The sequence below is a fragment of the Micropterus salmoides genome, unplaced genomic scaffold, assembly GCF_014851395.1.
Source record: "Micropterus salmoides isolate LMB-PRFRI ecotype aquatic unplaced genomic scaffold, ASM1485139v1 Ms_hic_scaffold_2068, whole genome shotgun sequence".
Lineage (NCBI taxonomy): Eukaryota > Metazoa > Chordata > Actinopteri > Centrarchiformes > Centrarchidae > Micropterus > Micropterus salmoides.
The window spans coordinates 1-16,300 of NW_024041227.1; the positions used below are offsets into that span (position 1 = coordinate 1).

The window sequence follows — 16,300 nt, forward strand, 5'->3', positions numbered from 1 at the left end:
GCCTCATCTATACCGGGCTGCAACCGCACAGACTCAGTCACAGGTACTAAACAAAGTTCACATTTTGGCAATAGAAGCAAATTGATTTGTAACTATAGTATAATTGTGTTCTATAATTACTTCTTCTTTAGTCATGAATTTCCAAAGTGAGTTTAAGGCTTTTCTCACATTTTGCCATTAAACATCTAGATTATTTGGATGGAGCAACTTGGACATTTTGTATTTTGCATTGCACAAAAACATGTTGTAAGTGCTGTTTTTTTCTTTTGTTCTGTGTCAGGGTTCATGAGCTTGTAAGCAATGATTTATCCCTTTTTGGGTTTGAACGTTTCGTAGGGACTGAAACTACTGAAAGGTGGGTTAGTTCCTTCACACTAAAACACTATCTGATGTGCAGCCAGTAAAACACAGTAACTAAGGCTACGTTCAGACTGCAGGCCATGTGATCCAAAATCTGATATTTTGCCCATATGTGACTCAGATCTGATCTTTTTATGTGTGAACAGGCCAAGTCACGTGGAATCTGATCTTTTCCAGTTCAGAATTGGACCACTCCCATATGTAGTCCAAATCTCTACAGATCAGATCTTTTTAAATGCGACCTCAGTCTGGACAATTAGGTCGGAATTGAGCGACTTTGACATCACTCTAGAGAACTGTTCTGCTGTAGACGGAGCCGGCGGTGAACGAAGAAGCTCCACTTAAAGCTCCACTTAAAGCCATTATAAACATGTTCTCTCCTCCTCTACCGCTATCCTGCTCACAAATTCCCTTTCTTACACCTGAAATCCACCGGACTGGTCTGAGCGGACACAGTGGGGGAAGAGAGTTGTGGGGCAGTTGCGTTGTAAAGCGCCAGAAACCGTAATAAAAAGCAGAAAGTTGTGAACGTTGTCATAATTCTGGAGAAATGTGACCTGTGAGAGGACAATAAAAAACATCAGTCTCCCGTGAGCTAGCCGGAGCAAACCTCTGTTGCTCCTTGTTTACTTCTGTAGCCGCAACAGCGTGCTGCATGTAAGTCATGTTATTCTCTTACATGCGGGTTACGTTCAGGCCACGGACAATTCACACTGGAGTCGATATGGGCCACATTTAAACAGTAATGTGAAACTGTCAAACAAAAAAATTCGGATCTGGGAAAAAAATTGGAATTGGAGCATTAAGGCCTGCAGTCTGAACGTAGCCAAAGATCCTCTCACTGTGGTTTATAAAACTAATAACATGGGCTCATTTTCTGTGTAAGGATGAGATACATGGAGATGTCTCATCCTTACACTTCAGAACCTGAGCTTCCTCTAACCTAACCTATGTTTTTCCAGAGCCCAAGGTGACCCCCTCAAATTGCGTAGTTTATCTTACCAGCGTCCAAAAATATCAATTTACAATAATAAAAACTGAAACAAGAAGCAAATCCTCACATCTTAAGCTGAAATATGAATGTTTGATGTTTTTGTGGTAGATTAATTATCTACTGATTGATGAGGCCATGGTGACCTACACAAGACACTGTCACACACTCTTACATTCAGATAGTTAGTTGAGCATCTGCCAGAAAAATATTGAAAATTTTATAGGCTGAATGATTAATCAGTTAATCAGAGAAAAAGAAAAAGGAGGAGATTTATCAGTAATAAAAATAACTAGTTAGAATCGGAGCCTGCATTTCCAAATTCCAAACACAGTTTCTGTAATCAGCACTGAAATGGATAAAGCATTTGCTGTTGCTGTTAAAAAAAGTTTTCTACTATACCAAAGCTCAAAATGACAAAAATGTAACTGCAGGGTGGTCAAAGGAGTTGCTGATCAATAAAATCATTGAACGATTATTTCCCCAAGGGCTGACATTTCTAACTTTTCAAAACAAATTTTCAGCCAGTACTTTCTGTAAAAGCAGAAATGTGTGTTCATCACTGTGGCATTTTATAAAACACAGCCTCTCTTGTTGCTGCATTGCATTGTGGTCTGTTTCTGCTGCTGTGGGATTAGACGTTGTTCTTCTCGTGAACAGTGGGTTCCCCCCCGTGTGGTTGTTGAACGTTGGTACAAAATTATTGCTCTAAAAATACACCAACATATAATAAAATTGACTCCGGGATGCAAAGCGTATCTAGCTGCTGTGATCAGATGGGATTTATTTTTCAACATCAATTAATTGTGCGGCCCGACAGTATGTGACTATGGCAATTCAAGGCTGCTGGCAGTCACACTGGATGCTTGTCTGTGTGTGTGTGTGTGTGTGTGTGTGTGTGTGTGTGTGTACAGATAATCACTGTGACAACAATAGATAGTCACAGCAGCCAGTGACATTGTCTATTGAAGGTCATTGAGCCCCTGTGTTTCTAGAGTGTGTGCGTGTGTAAGGGGGGAGTTGACAATAATGACAGAGGATTGCAGAGACGAGTGACCAACGGCATCAAGTTTCCTAATAGTGAGTGGACGACCCCAGCCCCGTAAATGTCAACATGGTTTTGTGTTCTGCAAACAATGTGAAACTGTGCTCTGTCCTCAACCTAGAGGGGCGGACCCAGAAGCTGCTTTAAGCCTTTTGTCTCTCTGTCCTTTAGATACTGTGTGACATTGTGAAGCCCACTCTTTCGCACAAAATGCATCAAGATGATGACTATATAATCTTCTAAGGTTTGATTATATAGTTTTAAGAGTTTGTGATTTGACCTGGACCACAAGACATTTTGGAAAAAATACAAATAAATATATAATCTTCAAATCTTAAAAAAAAAAAACTGTTCATGAAAATGTGATCTTTACTAGTTTTCTTTTTCACTTAAGCATTGACATGGTTTGTATAATGCTCCACTGTGGGCCTTATTTGCCACATAAAGGCATGAAAGCAGTTCCAAAACAGACATGAGTGGGTGTAGAAGTTGAATTTGTACTACATGTACTACATGATTCTTGCAGTCCTTGTGTTGTATCTGCATGGTTTAATCTCTGTGGGACGATTACAGAAGATTACGCGATCACACGTCTGTTGGCATTGTCCTTTTTTTCCATCGGACAATCTGTGCAGACCTCTTGCAGACATAAGCAGATGACAGAACTGGCATTACGCTGACCATTCCTGATGCAGAAATTATAGATGTGGCTTTACTGTTGCCTTTATTGTGATTTGAAACCAGAATGATTTTATAGTGTTCTCCCTATCTTGTCATGAGCTTGTTTGTATTATCTAATCAGTTTCAGTCAATATTATTTACCGTCTCTTCTCAACTACTACACCCCTGTTCTCTTTCCTTCTCAGTGTTTTATCTGCTACTTGTGTTGTCCTCTCTGTCATCTTGTCTTCATATTCCCATGTTTCTTCTTGCCATATTTCAACTTTAAAATCCAACTGCTCTCTTTTATATTTTTCTGTCACAGGTTGCTGTCAGCGGTGTTGCGGACATCAGAGGTTGAGTCCAGGGCAACGAGAGCGAGTCTGACAGGGCTTCTGAGCCCACAGATGGGGAAGGACATCATGTGGTTCCTCAGACGATGGGCCAAGACGTACCTGCTGATGGACGAGAAGCTCTACGAGCAGGTATGAAACTTTCTGCTCCTCTCGTGGTCCCGCATAGCTGACATACCTCTAAATAACATCATACATAAATCTCCACACATCCCATCTCTGTCAGCAGTCACACTGCACTATGTCTTCGGTATATCTTTTCTCCATATTATCAGTAAACTAGATGTTTCTCCTCCTAACTGTTTTTTCCTGTGTTCCCTCAGATCAGCATCCCCCTGAGCACAGCGTTTGGTGCAGACACTGAGGGAGCCCAGTGGATTGTGGGATATCTTCTGGAGAAGGTGATCAACAACCTGTCAGTGTGGAGCTCAGAGGCTGAGCTGGCCAACGACACCGTGGAGCTGCTGGTGACGCTGGTAGAGAAGAGGGAGAGGTGAGGACGCTGGTGAAGGGCTGCAACAATTAGTCATTCGGCAGAAAATTAGTTAGTGCCTGTTCTCTGGTTGCAGCTACTGAACATCTTTGGGTTTTGGATTGTTAGTCAGATACTTGTGATGGCCATTTTATAGACCAGGGGTCGGCAAATAAGTCTGGCATCGGGCCAGATTTTTTTTTAAGTCATTAGATGGCGGCCCGAGATATCCTAACTTGTATTGCGTAGTTCTATACTGCAACCAATAGCATTTTTGATTGTTACTCCAATATACAGAATAGTTTTAAGCCTCTCGGCTTCCATTTGATATTGGATATAACAATTTTAAAAGGGAAATCTATTGATCTGGTTACTACTCATCATGTTGTAACTGTTGTATGAAAACTTTTATCACCAAAATATCAGCTTTTCATGAACTACACTTTTGGGGTAAGTGAAAATGAGTGTGTTCAGAATGATTTAAGAAGCATTTTCTTTCAGGTAAAATTAAATCATGGTTAGAGCAATATGCAAGACATGGCATCAAAAACAAGATAGCAAAAAGAAGAAAAAGAAACAAGCATTATGTATAATAAATAAAAAAAGATACGGCATTGCTTTGTAAAAGTGATCATAGTCAAAAAGGTTTGGAACCATTGTTCTGAGGCCTTTTGAGTAATATCTGTAAAATCTAGCTGGGGGTCACATCAGACACTACCACACCCCAGACTCTAACAGACACTCTGCCTCATTGTCTGCTCAGGGCCAACATCGTGGTAAAGTGTGAGAGCTGGTGGAGCCTGGCGAAGCAGTTTGCCAGCCGCAGCCCACCCCTCCACCTGCTGTCCAGCTCCGTGCAGAGGTCTCTGATGAAAGCTTTGGTCCTGGGAGGCTTCGCACACATGGACTCTGATGCCAAACAGCAATATTGGGCTGAGGTAATGTGTGTATGACGGTGTATAGTCGATCGATTACTTGTTTATAATTCTTTTAGCAAGAAAAAAATCACTTCCAGACAGAATTTGATGCTTTTATGAGTGTACATCATTGTAAGTTTAATATATTTGGGTGTAGTTTGCATGTTCGTTGTTACGTTGGGTCACCCCTTGACCAACACTCTGGCTTAGAATTGGAGTTGCTCCCCAGGTACAGTAGCTGCTCACAGCTCTTAATGCTAAGGATGGGTTACAAAGCAGAGAATAAATTATAAATTCACTAGATGTTGTACTGTGTATGATTGCATATGTGACAATCAACTCGATTTGATTTTGATTGATAATGAAAATACCATATAACAGGCCTGTAATAATTAACCTTCAGTAAGTACTTAAAAAACTGTTTCTCTCCCTCTAAACTATTTAATACAGACCAATATGCTGAAAAATATATTTAAAAAACTCAATCAAAATGACACTTGGTGGTAACACTGGGCTTATTAATAAGCGGTACAAGGGGGAAGCATCATGGAACTGTACTGATTCAATTCTCTGTGTAAGCTGTTGTTTAGTGCACCACATCTACTCGCAAGCTGGCAAACATGAGGCCTGTAAATGACATTAATTTGTTAAAAGTTAAAATGTCCGAACTGTTCTTTGAAGTTGTGTTCAAAAGATTTTTCTGATTCTAATTTCAACTTGGGGCTTATTTTTATAGCTTTGAATGTTCTGTTCTCAGCGGATCACACAGGTTGTAAACAAATCTCCAGGTTAGTTAGAATTATTTGAAAGAGAAGTAGTAATATTGTCACCCAAACTGTGTAAACATCACAGTTTTGGTGTGCAGTGAAGGATTATCACCAACATTTGAGGTGCTTTCACTTTCCTCTACATAAAGTGGTTTCTGACGGCTCCTTGTCTTATCCTGTTGGACCTTGTTGTAGCAGAGTTGCTGTGTTTCTAGATCTCAGCCATTACTTTAGTGAGTACAATATTATTTTAATTTTGGTGATCTTTTCTAAGACCCACACTGTAATTAACTGAAGTTATCCTTTAAGTTGGATTTAAGTTATAGAGCTCTGCAGACTCCAGTCAGATCCGACGAGGAGGAGTGATGGATGTAGTTGAGAATATTCCCCCGTGGAGTCTTTCTCCCGTGTGTATTACATGATCCTTTTCATGATCCTGGAGGCCTTTGTCTTAATAGGCTGACAGTAGTAAATGGGGGTGCAAAGCCACAATGACTCCAGAGTAATTACGGGGGGTGTACAGTGAGACGGCAGCTGTTTGCTCCTGCAGCTGCTTTGTCTGAACTTGGATGGCTCTGTTGGAGGAGGAAGAGGAGAGATGGACCCAACAACTGATCAAACACTCCCTTGTTACATCTCTGCATTCCTCCTCTTTCCTCACATGCACCAAAAATTACTTTTATCCGTTGACTCGAGTAACTTAGCTTTATTTTGACAGTAACTAAGTACATTTACTCAAGTAAAATTTTACATTTCTTTTTCTTTTCATGCCAGTTTCTACTTTTACTCTACTATATCTCAATTGGGAAATATCGTACTTTTCACTTCACTAAATATATCTGACAGCTTGAGTTAATTTCAAATCACAAAATTTAAAAAATATAATACTTTATGAATTAAATTACCAACAGTAATGCAAGTAAAGCTCAAACGATTAACTCAATTAATCAAAAGGTCAACTGACTGAAAATTAAATGTTAGCTGTTTAGATTTCAAAGTAATTTTTCATGTAAAAACATTTAATATTTCCAGCAGGTTTGGACTGTTGGTTGGACTATAAAAGCATTGTGAAGGTGTCACTTTGGACTCTGGGTAATTGTGAAAGCATTTGTCACTATTTTCAGGATTTTTACAAACCAAACCATTAATCAATTGATAGAGAAAGTAATCAGCAGATTAATCCATAATGAAAATAATTGTTAGTTGCAGAAGTATAGCAGTCACAGGGATATAGCAGTGTCTTTCTGTATGAGTATTTTTACTCATGACTCATAAGTTTGAGGCGAACACCAATCAGAAGTTCCAGTCTGTTTTGTTGCAGGTCTGTCCAAAGAAAGTAAGCTGCCTCTGAATATTAAAAACTGCCTCTTCAGTCCTGCCAGAGGAGCTTAACAGTGCACTGCAATTAAAGCAAAACATAAAATAGCCACATTAAACGCGTTACTTAGTTTCAAAATAAAGTGAAGGTAGTTGCTGAAATTTCTACTGGCTGCATCTGAATGTCTGGAGACCTGACAAATGTGGCGGATAAAACCGTGTGTCCCTTCTGAACACCTTACAGACATTTGTAAAGGCAACAGTCCATTTTGATTTGTAAATAAACTTCCTGTTTCTCTCCATTTGTCCGTCCATCCAGGTGCTTCACCCTCTCCAGCAGCGTTTCCTCAACCTCATCAATCAGGAGAACTTTGCCCAGATCAGCCAGGAGGAAGCTGTCAAACAGGAAATCGTCGCCACGTTAGAGGCGCTGTGTGGCATCGCGGAGGCGACGCAGATCGACAACGTGGCCTCGCTCTTCTCTTTTCTCATGGACTTCTTGTCCAACTGCATCGGCCTCATGGAGGTAAGAGCAGGTTAGGAAGGTGAATCAGAGTCAGTGAAAGGTAGCATGTGTGTTGTTCCCCTGTAGCTTAGAGTCAGGCAGTGACTCTGACAACGTTAGGTTAGAGGACTGATCTGAATGAAACAACAAGAAAACTCTCAATTCAAAGGTGTCTTACGTTACACAGTGAAATTAAAATGATGAAAGAGCCCTTCAAACGTTGGTCAGGGTGTAAACATTTGTGATTAAAGATGACCTTCGCATTTCATCTGACATTTGCTTTTGTTGCTCAGGTCTACAGCAACACGCCCGAGACAATCAACCTCATTATTGAGGTTTTTGTGGAAGTTGCTCACAAGCAGATCTGCTACCTGGGAGAGGTAAGTGACACATCTTACATGGTCTTCCACTGTTTCACCTGCAGATAGTAATGTTAAAACTATCTTGCAGGTGTTGATTTTCTGTAGCAGCTGCTTCTGTACACATAACTGTATGTATAAAAGCTGCCAGTGTTTAACACGTTTAAAAGATATTCATTAGTCAGTTTTCTTCCCACTATAGACATTGAACTGAAATTAATAATACGTTTGTAATTAATGAAACATTTGCTCAACAGAGCTGTGATCTTCTTATACGACGATGCAAGCATTTTGTAGGGCTTTGCATTGCTTAAAGTGCTCCTCTGACGTTTTTCTCGTGACTTTTTGGCTGTTTCTTGGTGTAAGATGATAATAATAGTCTGGCGTCAAGTTTAGCTGAAGATAAATACACAATTTTCATCAGGTGGTTCCTGATTGGGGAGAAAAATATTTATGCTTGAAGGAAATGGAAAAGGAAAGAGTTAGCTACACTAGACTAATTAAAAAGATTTTATGAGGCAAACTGGTGAGGAGATATCAGAGGATCCCTGGAAAATATAATAAGGAATTACAGGAATATACCAGATCTTTCACGTATTAAGAAAGAAAAATGTGGTAAAAGGTGTTTTATTTCAACTCTGGTAGGACAAAGACTGTCTAGGCATTTTCGTTTTGGTCACAGAAGCCACAAAACTCATGAATTTTGTAGAAACTCTTCGTGGCTTCAGGTTCCTCGTAGCTGTATGAGATGTAAGTGTCGCTTCTGTCTCCTCCTCTGTGCATCCAGACTAAGTCCATGAAGCTGTATGAGGCATGTCTGACGCTGCTGCAGGTCTACTCTAAAAACAACCAGAGCAGGAAGCGAAACGACGCCACGTCTGAGGAGGACCAGTACCAGGACCTGCTGCTAATCATGGAGCTGCTCACAAACCTGCTCTCCAAAGAATTCATCGACTTCAGCGACACCGGTGAATTGGCTGGATGTGTATTTAAATCCACAGCCAAGTTGAGTCCTTAGCCTTAGCCATGTGGCCTCAGTTGCTTAAGATTCAGTTTTGTTGTGTTCTAGATGAGGTGTTTCGAAACCAAGACCAGGGAACTACGGCGTCCAGTCGGACAGTATCCGCAGCAGATGTGGTTCTCTATGGTGTCAACATTGTTCTTCCACTCATGTCTCAGGACTTGCTCAAGGTAAAACTGCACATTTCTTGTCAGTGTTCCTCATCAAACTGGATCTGTTACGCTGACGTATTCTTTGAACTCGTGCCGATCTCGTTGTTTTCCAGTTCCCCTCTCTGTGTAACCAGTATTACAAGCTCATCACCTTCATCTGTGAGATCTTTCCAGAAAAGATCCCACAGCTACCTGAGGACCTCTTCAAAAGCCTCATGTTCTCCCTGGAGCTGGGAATGACCTCGTATCCTCCCGCTGCTGTGTGTGAGACAGTGTGTGCACTTGTGCGGAATTGGTTTATGACTGTGCAGATTCACTTAGAGACGATTGATGCTCTTGTTGAGTCGCTTTCATAGCTGAATATTGAGAGTTAAGTTCAGACGGTTAGTGTCAAAATCTCGCTGAGATTCATGCTCTTCTTTTCCTTATCTCTGACCAGACGGCTTAAATTATATTTTTGTTCTTCTACTGCAGGTTGTTTATAGAACATTTAATATTTGAAGAACTTTGGCCGCTTCTGTTAAATGGAGAAGGGGATTTAATAGAAAAACATACTAACATTCCTCGTAGTGAGGTAGTATTTTGGTTTCTGTACTGAAACACTGGCAGTGTATCTGCAAAATTTCAAACCATACAAAGTCCTAGGAGCCTCTTAAAATAGATAAAGTAAATAGTCTTTCAAAGTCACAGTGTTAAATCACTATTTCACATACATCTCTCATATTATTACTAGTTTAGAACTAGACAAGTCTGTTCAGTAGAGATTATTTGCTTCAAAAAAGTTATTTCACACTGTAACGTTGCAGGTGCTTGGACCAAAACCTTATAGAACATATATTGTCAGATAGCCTGAATCTTAAAATGTGGCTGCAGCAGAGGAGAGTTTCACCTACTGATAATAATTACCTACATTTCTGGTCATCAGTGTTTAGATTTGTCACATATTGCCTCTTGCTTCCATCTGGAGCTGCCAGATGCGTTGCGGTGTGAGGGAGGAGCCCCTGTTCAGAAAAAAAGAAGCTAATTGTTATGTAGATTCTGCTTCTTAACGTCTGTGTTCAGGATGAGTTCAGAGATCAGCCAGCTGTGTTTGGAGGCTTTGTCTCCTCTGGCTGAGCAGTGTGCTAAAAACCAGGAGAAGGACACGCCTCTCTTCATCGCCACCCGTCACTTCCTCAAGGTATTACACACACACACACCTGGCTGGGCTGCATTTTTACCACAATAAAACATGTAAACGATGTGTAACGATCAAATCTGCCAGAACAAGACTTACAAAACACAACACAGAGTCAAAAGAATAAAGTACCATAGATTTTTGACAGTTAAGCAAAGACAACTTGATTTGAACAAATGTGTTTTTAGAAAGCTGCAATTGAAACAGAAGTGAAACATCAATACGTCTATGCTGTCGAACTGTAGAATCCATGTTCTTGAAAAACTAATTTTGATGTACACTTTTGCTTCATCATTTTTCCTTTTCACACCTTGTACTCTGTCGTCCGTGCCTCCAGTTGGTGTTTGACATGCTGGTCCTGCAAAAACACAACACAGAGATGACGGTGGCAGCAGGAGAAGCCCTCTACACACTCGTGTGCCTGCACCAGGTAAGTAAATAACACACACAACCTGCCAGCACCAGGATGCTCCTGTGGTTCAACCTGTTCATATCCAAAGGAGAAAGTCTGGGTTATTGCTGGTTGATAGTAAAAAAAATATAATACAAATGGGTAAGGTTAATATCGGAGATATTGGCTTATAGAAAGCTGGATAGTGCTCACTGAACAACTGGTTGGTTTGTTGCTTTGTAAAATTACCTGAAGGCTTTTTAGATTGGTCATTTAATGGTGGTCTGAGCTTTTGTGCTCTTTTGATGTGATTTATCCTGCAAGAGAGACAGAGATCTCATTTCTAAAGTTGTCCTCTTGTCAAATACAGAATTACAGGTGCTGGTCATATAATTAGAATATCATCAAAAAGTTGATTTATTTCAGTAATTCCATTCAAAAAGTGAAACTTGTATAATGTATACATTCATTCCACACAGACTGATATATTCCAAGTGTTAATTCCTTTCCATTTTGATGATTATAACTGACAACTAATGAAAACCCCAAAATCAGTATCTCAGAAAATTAGAATATTGTGAAAAGGTTCAATATTGAAGACACCTGGTGCCACACTCTAATCAGCTAATTAACTCAAAATACCTGCAAAGGCCTTTAAATGGTCTCTCAGTCTAGTTCTGTAGGCTACACAATCATGGGGAAGACTGCTGACTTGACAGATGTCCAAAAGACGACCATTGACTCCTTGCACAAGGAGGGCAAGACACAAGAGGTCATTGCTAAAGAGGCTGGCTGTTCACAGAGCTCTGTGTCCAAGCACATTAATAGAGAGGTCAACGGAAGGAAAAGATGTGGTAGAAAAAAGTGTACAAGCAATAGGGATAACCGCACCCTGGAGAGGATTGTGAAACAAAACCCATTCAAAAATGTGGGGGAGATTCACAAAGAGTGGACTGCAGCTGGAGTCAGTGCTTCAAGAACCACAACACACAGACATATGCAAGACATGGGTTTCAGCTGTCGCATTCCTTGTGTCAAGCCACTCTTGAACAAGACACAGCGTCAGAAGCGTCTCGCCTGGGCTAAAGACAAAAAGGACTGGACTGCTGCTGAGTGATCCAAAGTTATGTTCTCTGATGAAAGCAGATTTCATTTTCCAACAGGACTTGGCACCTGCACACAGTGCCAAAGCTACCAGTACCTGGTTTAAGGACCATGGTATCCCTGTTCTTAATTGGCCAGCAAACTCGCCTGACCTTAACGCTATAGAAAATCTATGGGGTGAAGAGGAAGATGCGATACGCCAGACCCAACAATGCAGAAGAGCTGAAGGCCACTATCAGAGCAACCTGGGCTCTCATAACACCTGAGCAGTGCCACAGACTGATCGACTCCGTGCCTCGCCGCATTGCTGCAGTAATTCAGGCAAAAGGAGCCCCAATGAGCTGTGCATGCTCATACAACATTTCTAAAAATCCTTTTTTTGTATTGGTCTTAAGTAATATTCTAATTTTCGGAGATACTGAATTTGGGATTTTCATTAGTTGTCAGTTTTAATCATCACAATTAAATGAAATAAACATTTGAAATATATCATCTGTGTGTAATGAATGAATATAATATCCAAGTTTCCCTTTTTGAATGGAATTACTGAAATAAATCAACTTTTTGATGATTTGATTTATTTTGGGCTGAAACCCACCATCAAGGATAGACTTTATATTAATAGACAAATTTCAAGCAGTAACTTTGCATTGCTGGCTACCTAAACTGTGAAGACAGCCAAATAACATGTTGAATGTCTCCACGAGAGGAGAAATCCTTCTATTAGCGTCCAAGTTTTAAATATGACTAAACATCCTGTTTGGAAGACAAATTATAAAACTTAAAAAGAATTTAAGTTGATTTGAGATGTAAATACAACTTGTTTTCACACAGTATATTTATTAATCAAACAGGATTGTAGAAAATGTCAAGCTGTTATTTTTCAGTATGCAAGTAAAGATTAACAGTAACAATTTTCATAAAGGAGGTCTGACCTACTCTTAACACTGTCATGTAGTGGCCAGTCTGCGTCATAGCATATAACTCAGACAGCAGTACAACAGTACATAACTTGTGCAGAGTTTCAGTTAGAGATTAATACATATTCATAAAATACTGTAATGTAAACAAACTAACAAAATGAATTAAATAAATATGTAAATAATAAAACATCTTATTGCAGTTAAAAGTCATAAGAAGAGTCATCAGCTACTAACAGTGTTGTTGTCTCAATGAACGTTATGCTCACTATTTATGTTGGTGTATTTAGTTTTTAGTACCATTTTATTTATTGAGTTATTTTCCTGCTTCACTTTTATAGACTAGATTTGGTATGGATGTATTACCAAACATTTTTTGACAGATTCATATTTATGCATCTGATCAGTTATGCTTCTGTTCAGTTTCCCTGCTTGGCATCAATAAAGATGATCTTGTCTTAGTAATAATGATAGTTGATTAATGCTACTGAAACAAATTGCATACCCCAGCTTTAAATAATAAAAAGCCAATACTTGAATTTTGAGCTCAATATTTACATCTGATAACAAGCTGATTATTTAAGACATGATTTAAACAAATGTTTGGGCATTTATGCCTTTTATTTTGAGATGACAGGAAATGGAAGGAGACTGTTGTTAAAGATCCTTTATATTTTATTTTTAGAGAATTGTGACATTATGTACAACATTTTACAGCTGAAAAATAAACTTGTCAGTGCTCTCTGGTGGAGAAACAATGTCATCAAGACACTTACAACTCAAATAATATTGGCTCTATTATTAAATCTCTGAGCTTTGACCCTGAGCTGGTGGCGTGTTCCTCCTCTCTGTCAGGCGGAGTACTCGGAGCTGGTGGAGACTCTGCTCTCCTCACAGAGAGACGCCGTCATCTACCAGCGGCTGGCAGACGCCTTCAACAAGCTGACGGCCAGCAGCACGCCGCCTACCATGGACCGCAAGCAGAAAGTCGCCTTCCTCAAGAGCCTGGAGGAGTTCGTGGCCAACGTGGGCGGCCTGCTCTGTGTGAAATAACCACTGGAAACCCCCTTCGCCTCAAATCATCGTTTTGAAAAGTAACCAATCAAAGACCCCCTCTGCTTCATCCCTAAGAACTATGGGTAGAGGCGACAGCTGGAAGCCTCTGAGGACTTCTCTGTCTCTCTACCTGCTGGGGAATCCATCTCATGCCTGAATGTTTACCCTGTTCTCACCTCCTCGGATTTCTTTTTTGTTTTGTTTTGGTTTTCCTCCCCTTCAGCATGATTGACAGACTTGATGATGGTGATGATGTGGTAACCACGTACACTGAAATGCAGAGCAGACGGACTCAGCCAGAGGATCCTGCCCTGCTGACTAAAAATGACGGAGCACTGACCACCATGATGACAAGAGGTGGAACAGCAGCTTATGTTGTTGACGCCGGTGTCCTCCCCCTCCAACACCTCATGTACCTGGAGGCCGCGCGTGCGCGCGCACACACACACACACACACACACACACACACACACAGTGACACTGAGAGTAAAACAAGTTGCTGTTTTTGGAGATGTTTTTTCCAGTGTGAGGTTTTGTAGTTGAAGGTATCAGAGGGGCCATTTTGTGTCAAGAATGTAATGGCAACCAAACCCCATGCACACAAATGCACACAAACACACACACAAACTTCTTTCTTTAAGTTTCCTTTCAGACACACAAGCACACAAGCCGCCCCAATCCTTCCCAGAGTGCCTTTGTTTTGTTGAGGGTTTTCTCTGTGTGTGTGTGTGTGTCTGTGTGTGTCTGTGTGTAAAAATCATGTCATACATCAACTGACAACAAATAACGACTGTGCCTGCCGTTCGCCAAGAATCCAGCGAATGAACACACACACAGAAAAACATGGACACACACACACACACACACACAGAATGTTGCCGTGACAGCAAAGGTTGTCTTTGGGGTTTGCCTCACAACACAGGAGGGATGTTTGTTTGGCGATGACAGAAAAGCAAAATCGGATTGTGTTTCTCAGAAATAAAAAAACATATATAAAATGTATGTGTTTTCAATTCAGAAACCGTGAGAGTTGTATGTCAAAGAAAAAAAAAAAACATGACTGAAATGTTTTTATAAGCCTGCAGACAGCAGGAAGAGTTAGGAGTTCAACATTGTATGAATTCAGCTAAAGAGGGAGCACCTTTCTGTGACCTTTTTTTTTTTTTCTCTTTTCTTTGCGGCTTCTCTATTTGGATTGTAGTATTATGGTGCAGCCCCACCACCTCCAGACAGATCAGGGGCCCCCACCTCAGTAGGATTCGGCTATTAAAGTTCAGCAGATTCATTTCAGTAGTATTTTTCTACAGCAGCACGTCCACCGTATCACTCTTCATCACACACTGGATTCACACAGAGACTGTTTGAGTTGAAGGACAGCAATAACAAACCAAATAAAAAGGAACAGAGCCACTTGTTGAAGCATTATGTTGGAGACAGAATCCTCCTCGTTCAGAGCACTATCCTGGTTATTGTAGAATGGCTGTTTTGTTAATGAAGTGTAAAAGTGTACATAAAGTTATTAATAAAACGTTCTGGCCAATGAATTTTCCTTCACAAGTGTCATGTCTGTTGTAAAGTCTTTTTATCCACTTCAGAAATGAATCACCAAGACAAAGAAACAGGATTTTCAAGGTACATATCCGCTTGCTTAAGGACACAACTTACAAGTAAATCGACTCAGCTGTAAATATTTCAAGCGTTTCATCTGTGTATAAATGAACTAAACAATATTACACAAAAATACATTTTAGAGAGGCAGAGTCTATCCTAGACTAGACAGTTTCTTAGAAGTTACCCAGGGTGTTTGCAGGATTTATCAACTGAGAGTGTTTGATTATTTTTTTATGTACAATTGTAATGCTTAATGAGGTCATTTATGCACATCCCAGCATGATATCAGGTCTGTACCTGTAGGCAAAAGGCAAATCTCAAGAGAAAAAGGGGCCACACAATGACAAGATGCTCCCACAAAGTACAAGTAAGTACAATTACATGTCAATATAAAATTTACAACACAAAACATAATCATTGGTGTAGCTGTTAAATTGTTAATTTTTAACACAGGTAAAATATACATTCAGTTTATTAGGTACACCTCGTGTAAAACAAGGTCAAACTAATGCAGTGTAATACAGCAGTCCTGCAATACATCTTAGACAATACATAATGTTCAGGTTTTGTTGAAACTGAAATGCTGATTGAACTGTACACACATGTGGAGGCTGTAGTTTGTGGTGCTGTTGAGTTTATTGTGTTACACTGACAGGTGTTTGTGTGATTTTGTTTACCCAATTTATAAATGACAGTAAGCTAAATAACTGAACATTATCCTTCATGAAAGTAGGATTTATGACTGGACTGTTTTATATTAGACTGCATTAGTTTAAATTATTGTAGCTAATAAACTGGCAACTTAGTTGATTAAAATTAAGACAATATTTAACTATATCCAACACCTTGACTTTAGATATTGTCACACATTTCTAAACTTTCTCAGGATTTGCTTCTCACTCCGTCTTTATTTTATTTGCTTCCAATGTTTGATTTCCTGAAAACTGAATGCTACTGTATGTACCTAAATGAGCCTGCCAGACTCTATACAATAAATATTCAATTTAAGGCCATATTCAGGTTTAATCTAAATCCCCACACACATCTGAAGAGAGTTTTACAGATTAAAAATAAACATCCTTGTGTGTTTCTCGGTTTGTCTGCTGGTCTTTGTATTGTCCC

The 16,300-nt window shown here is 39.9% G+C and overlaps 1 protein-coding gene across 1 annotated transcript; it reads left to right on the plus strand.

Annotated features, from left to right (window-relative positions):
- Positions 1-3,377: 3,377 nt before the first annotated feature.
- On the plus strand, positions 3,378-15,089 carry LOC119915331 (exportin-4-like). Its single transcript, XM_038734870.1, has 11 exons — positions 3,378-3,541; positions 3,733-3,902; positions 4,645-4,819; positions 7,202-7,408; positions 7,681-7,767; positions 8,534-8,714; positions 8,816-8,937; positions 9,033-9,163; positions 9,982-10,099; positions 10,434-10,526; positions 13,367-15,089. The coding sequence occupies exons 1-11, from the start codon at positions 3,464-3,466 to the stop codon at positions 13,562-13,564; spliced, it is 1,560 nt and encodes a 519-aa protein (XP_038590798.1). The 5' UTR covers positions 3,378-3,463; the 3' UTR covers positions 13,565-15,089.
- Positions 15,090-16,300: the final 1,211 nt, after the last annotated feature.

Coding starts and splice junctions, on each gene's coding strand:
- LOC119915331 (XM_038734870.1), top strand. CDS start 3,464: ATGGGGAAGGACATCATGTGGTTCCTCAGACGATGGGCCAAGACGTAC. Junction 4,820..7,201: donor AACAGCAATATTGGGCTGAG/GTAATGTGTGTA, acceptor CCGTCCATCCAG/GTGCTTCACCCTCTCCAGCA. Junction 8,938..9,032: donor TGTCTCAGGACTTGCTCAAG/GTAAAACTGCAC, acceptor GTTGTTTTCCAG/TTCCCCTCTCTGTGTAACCA.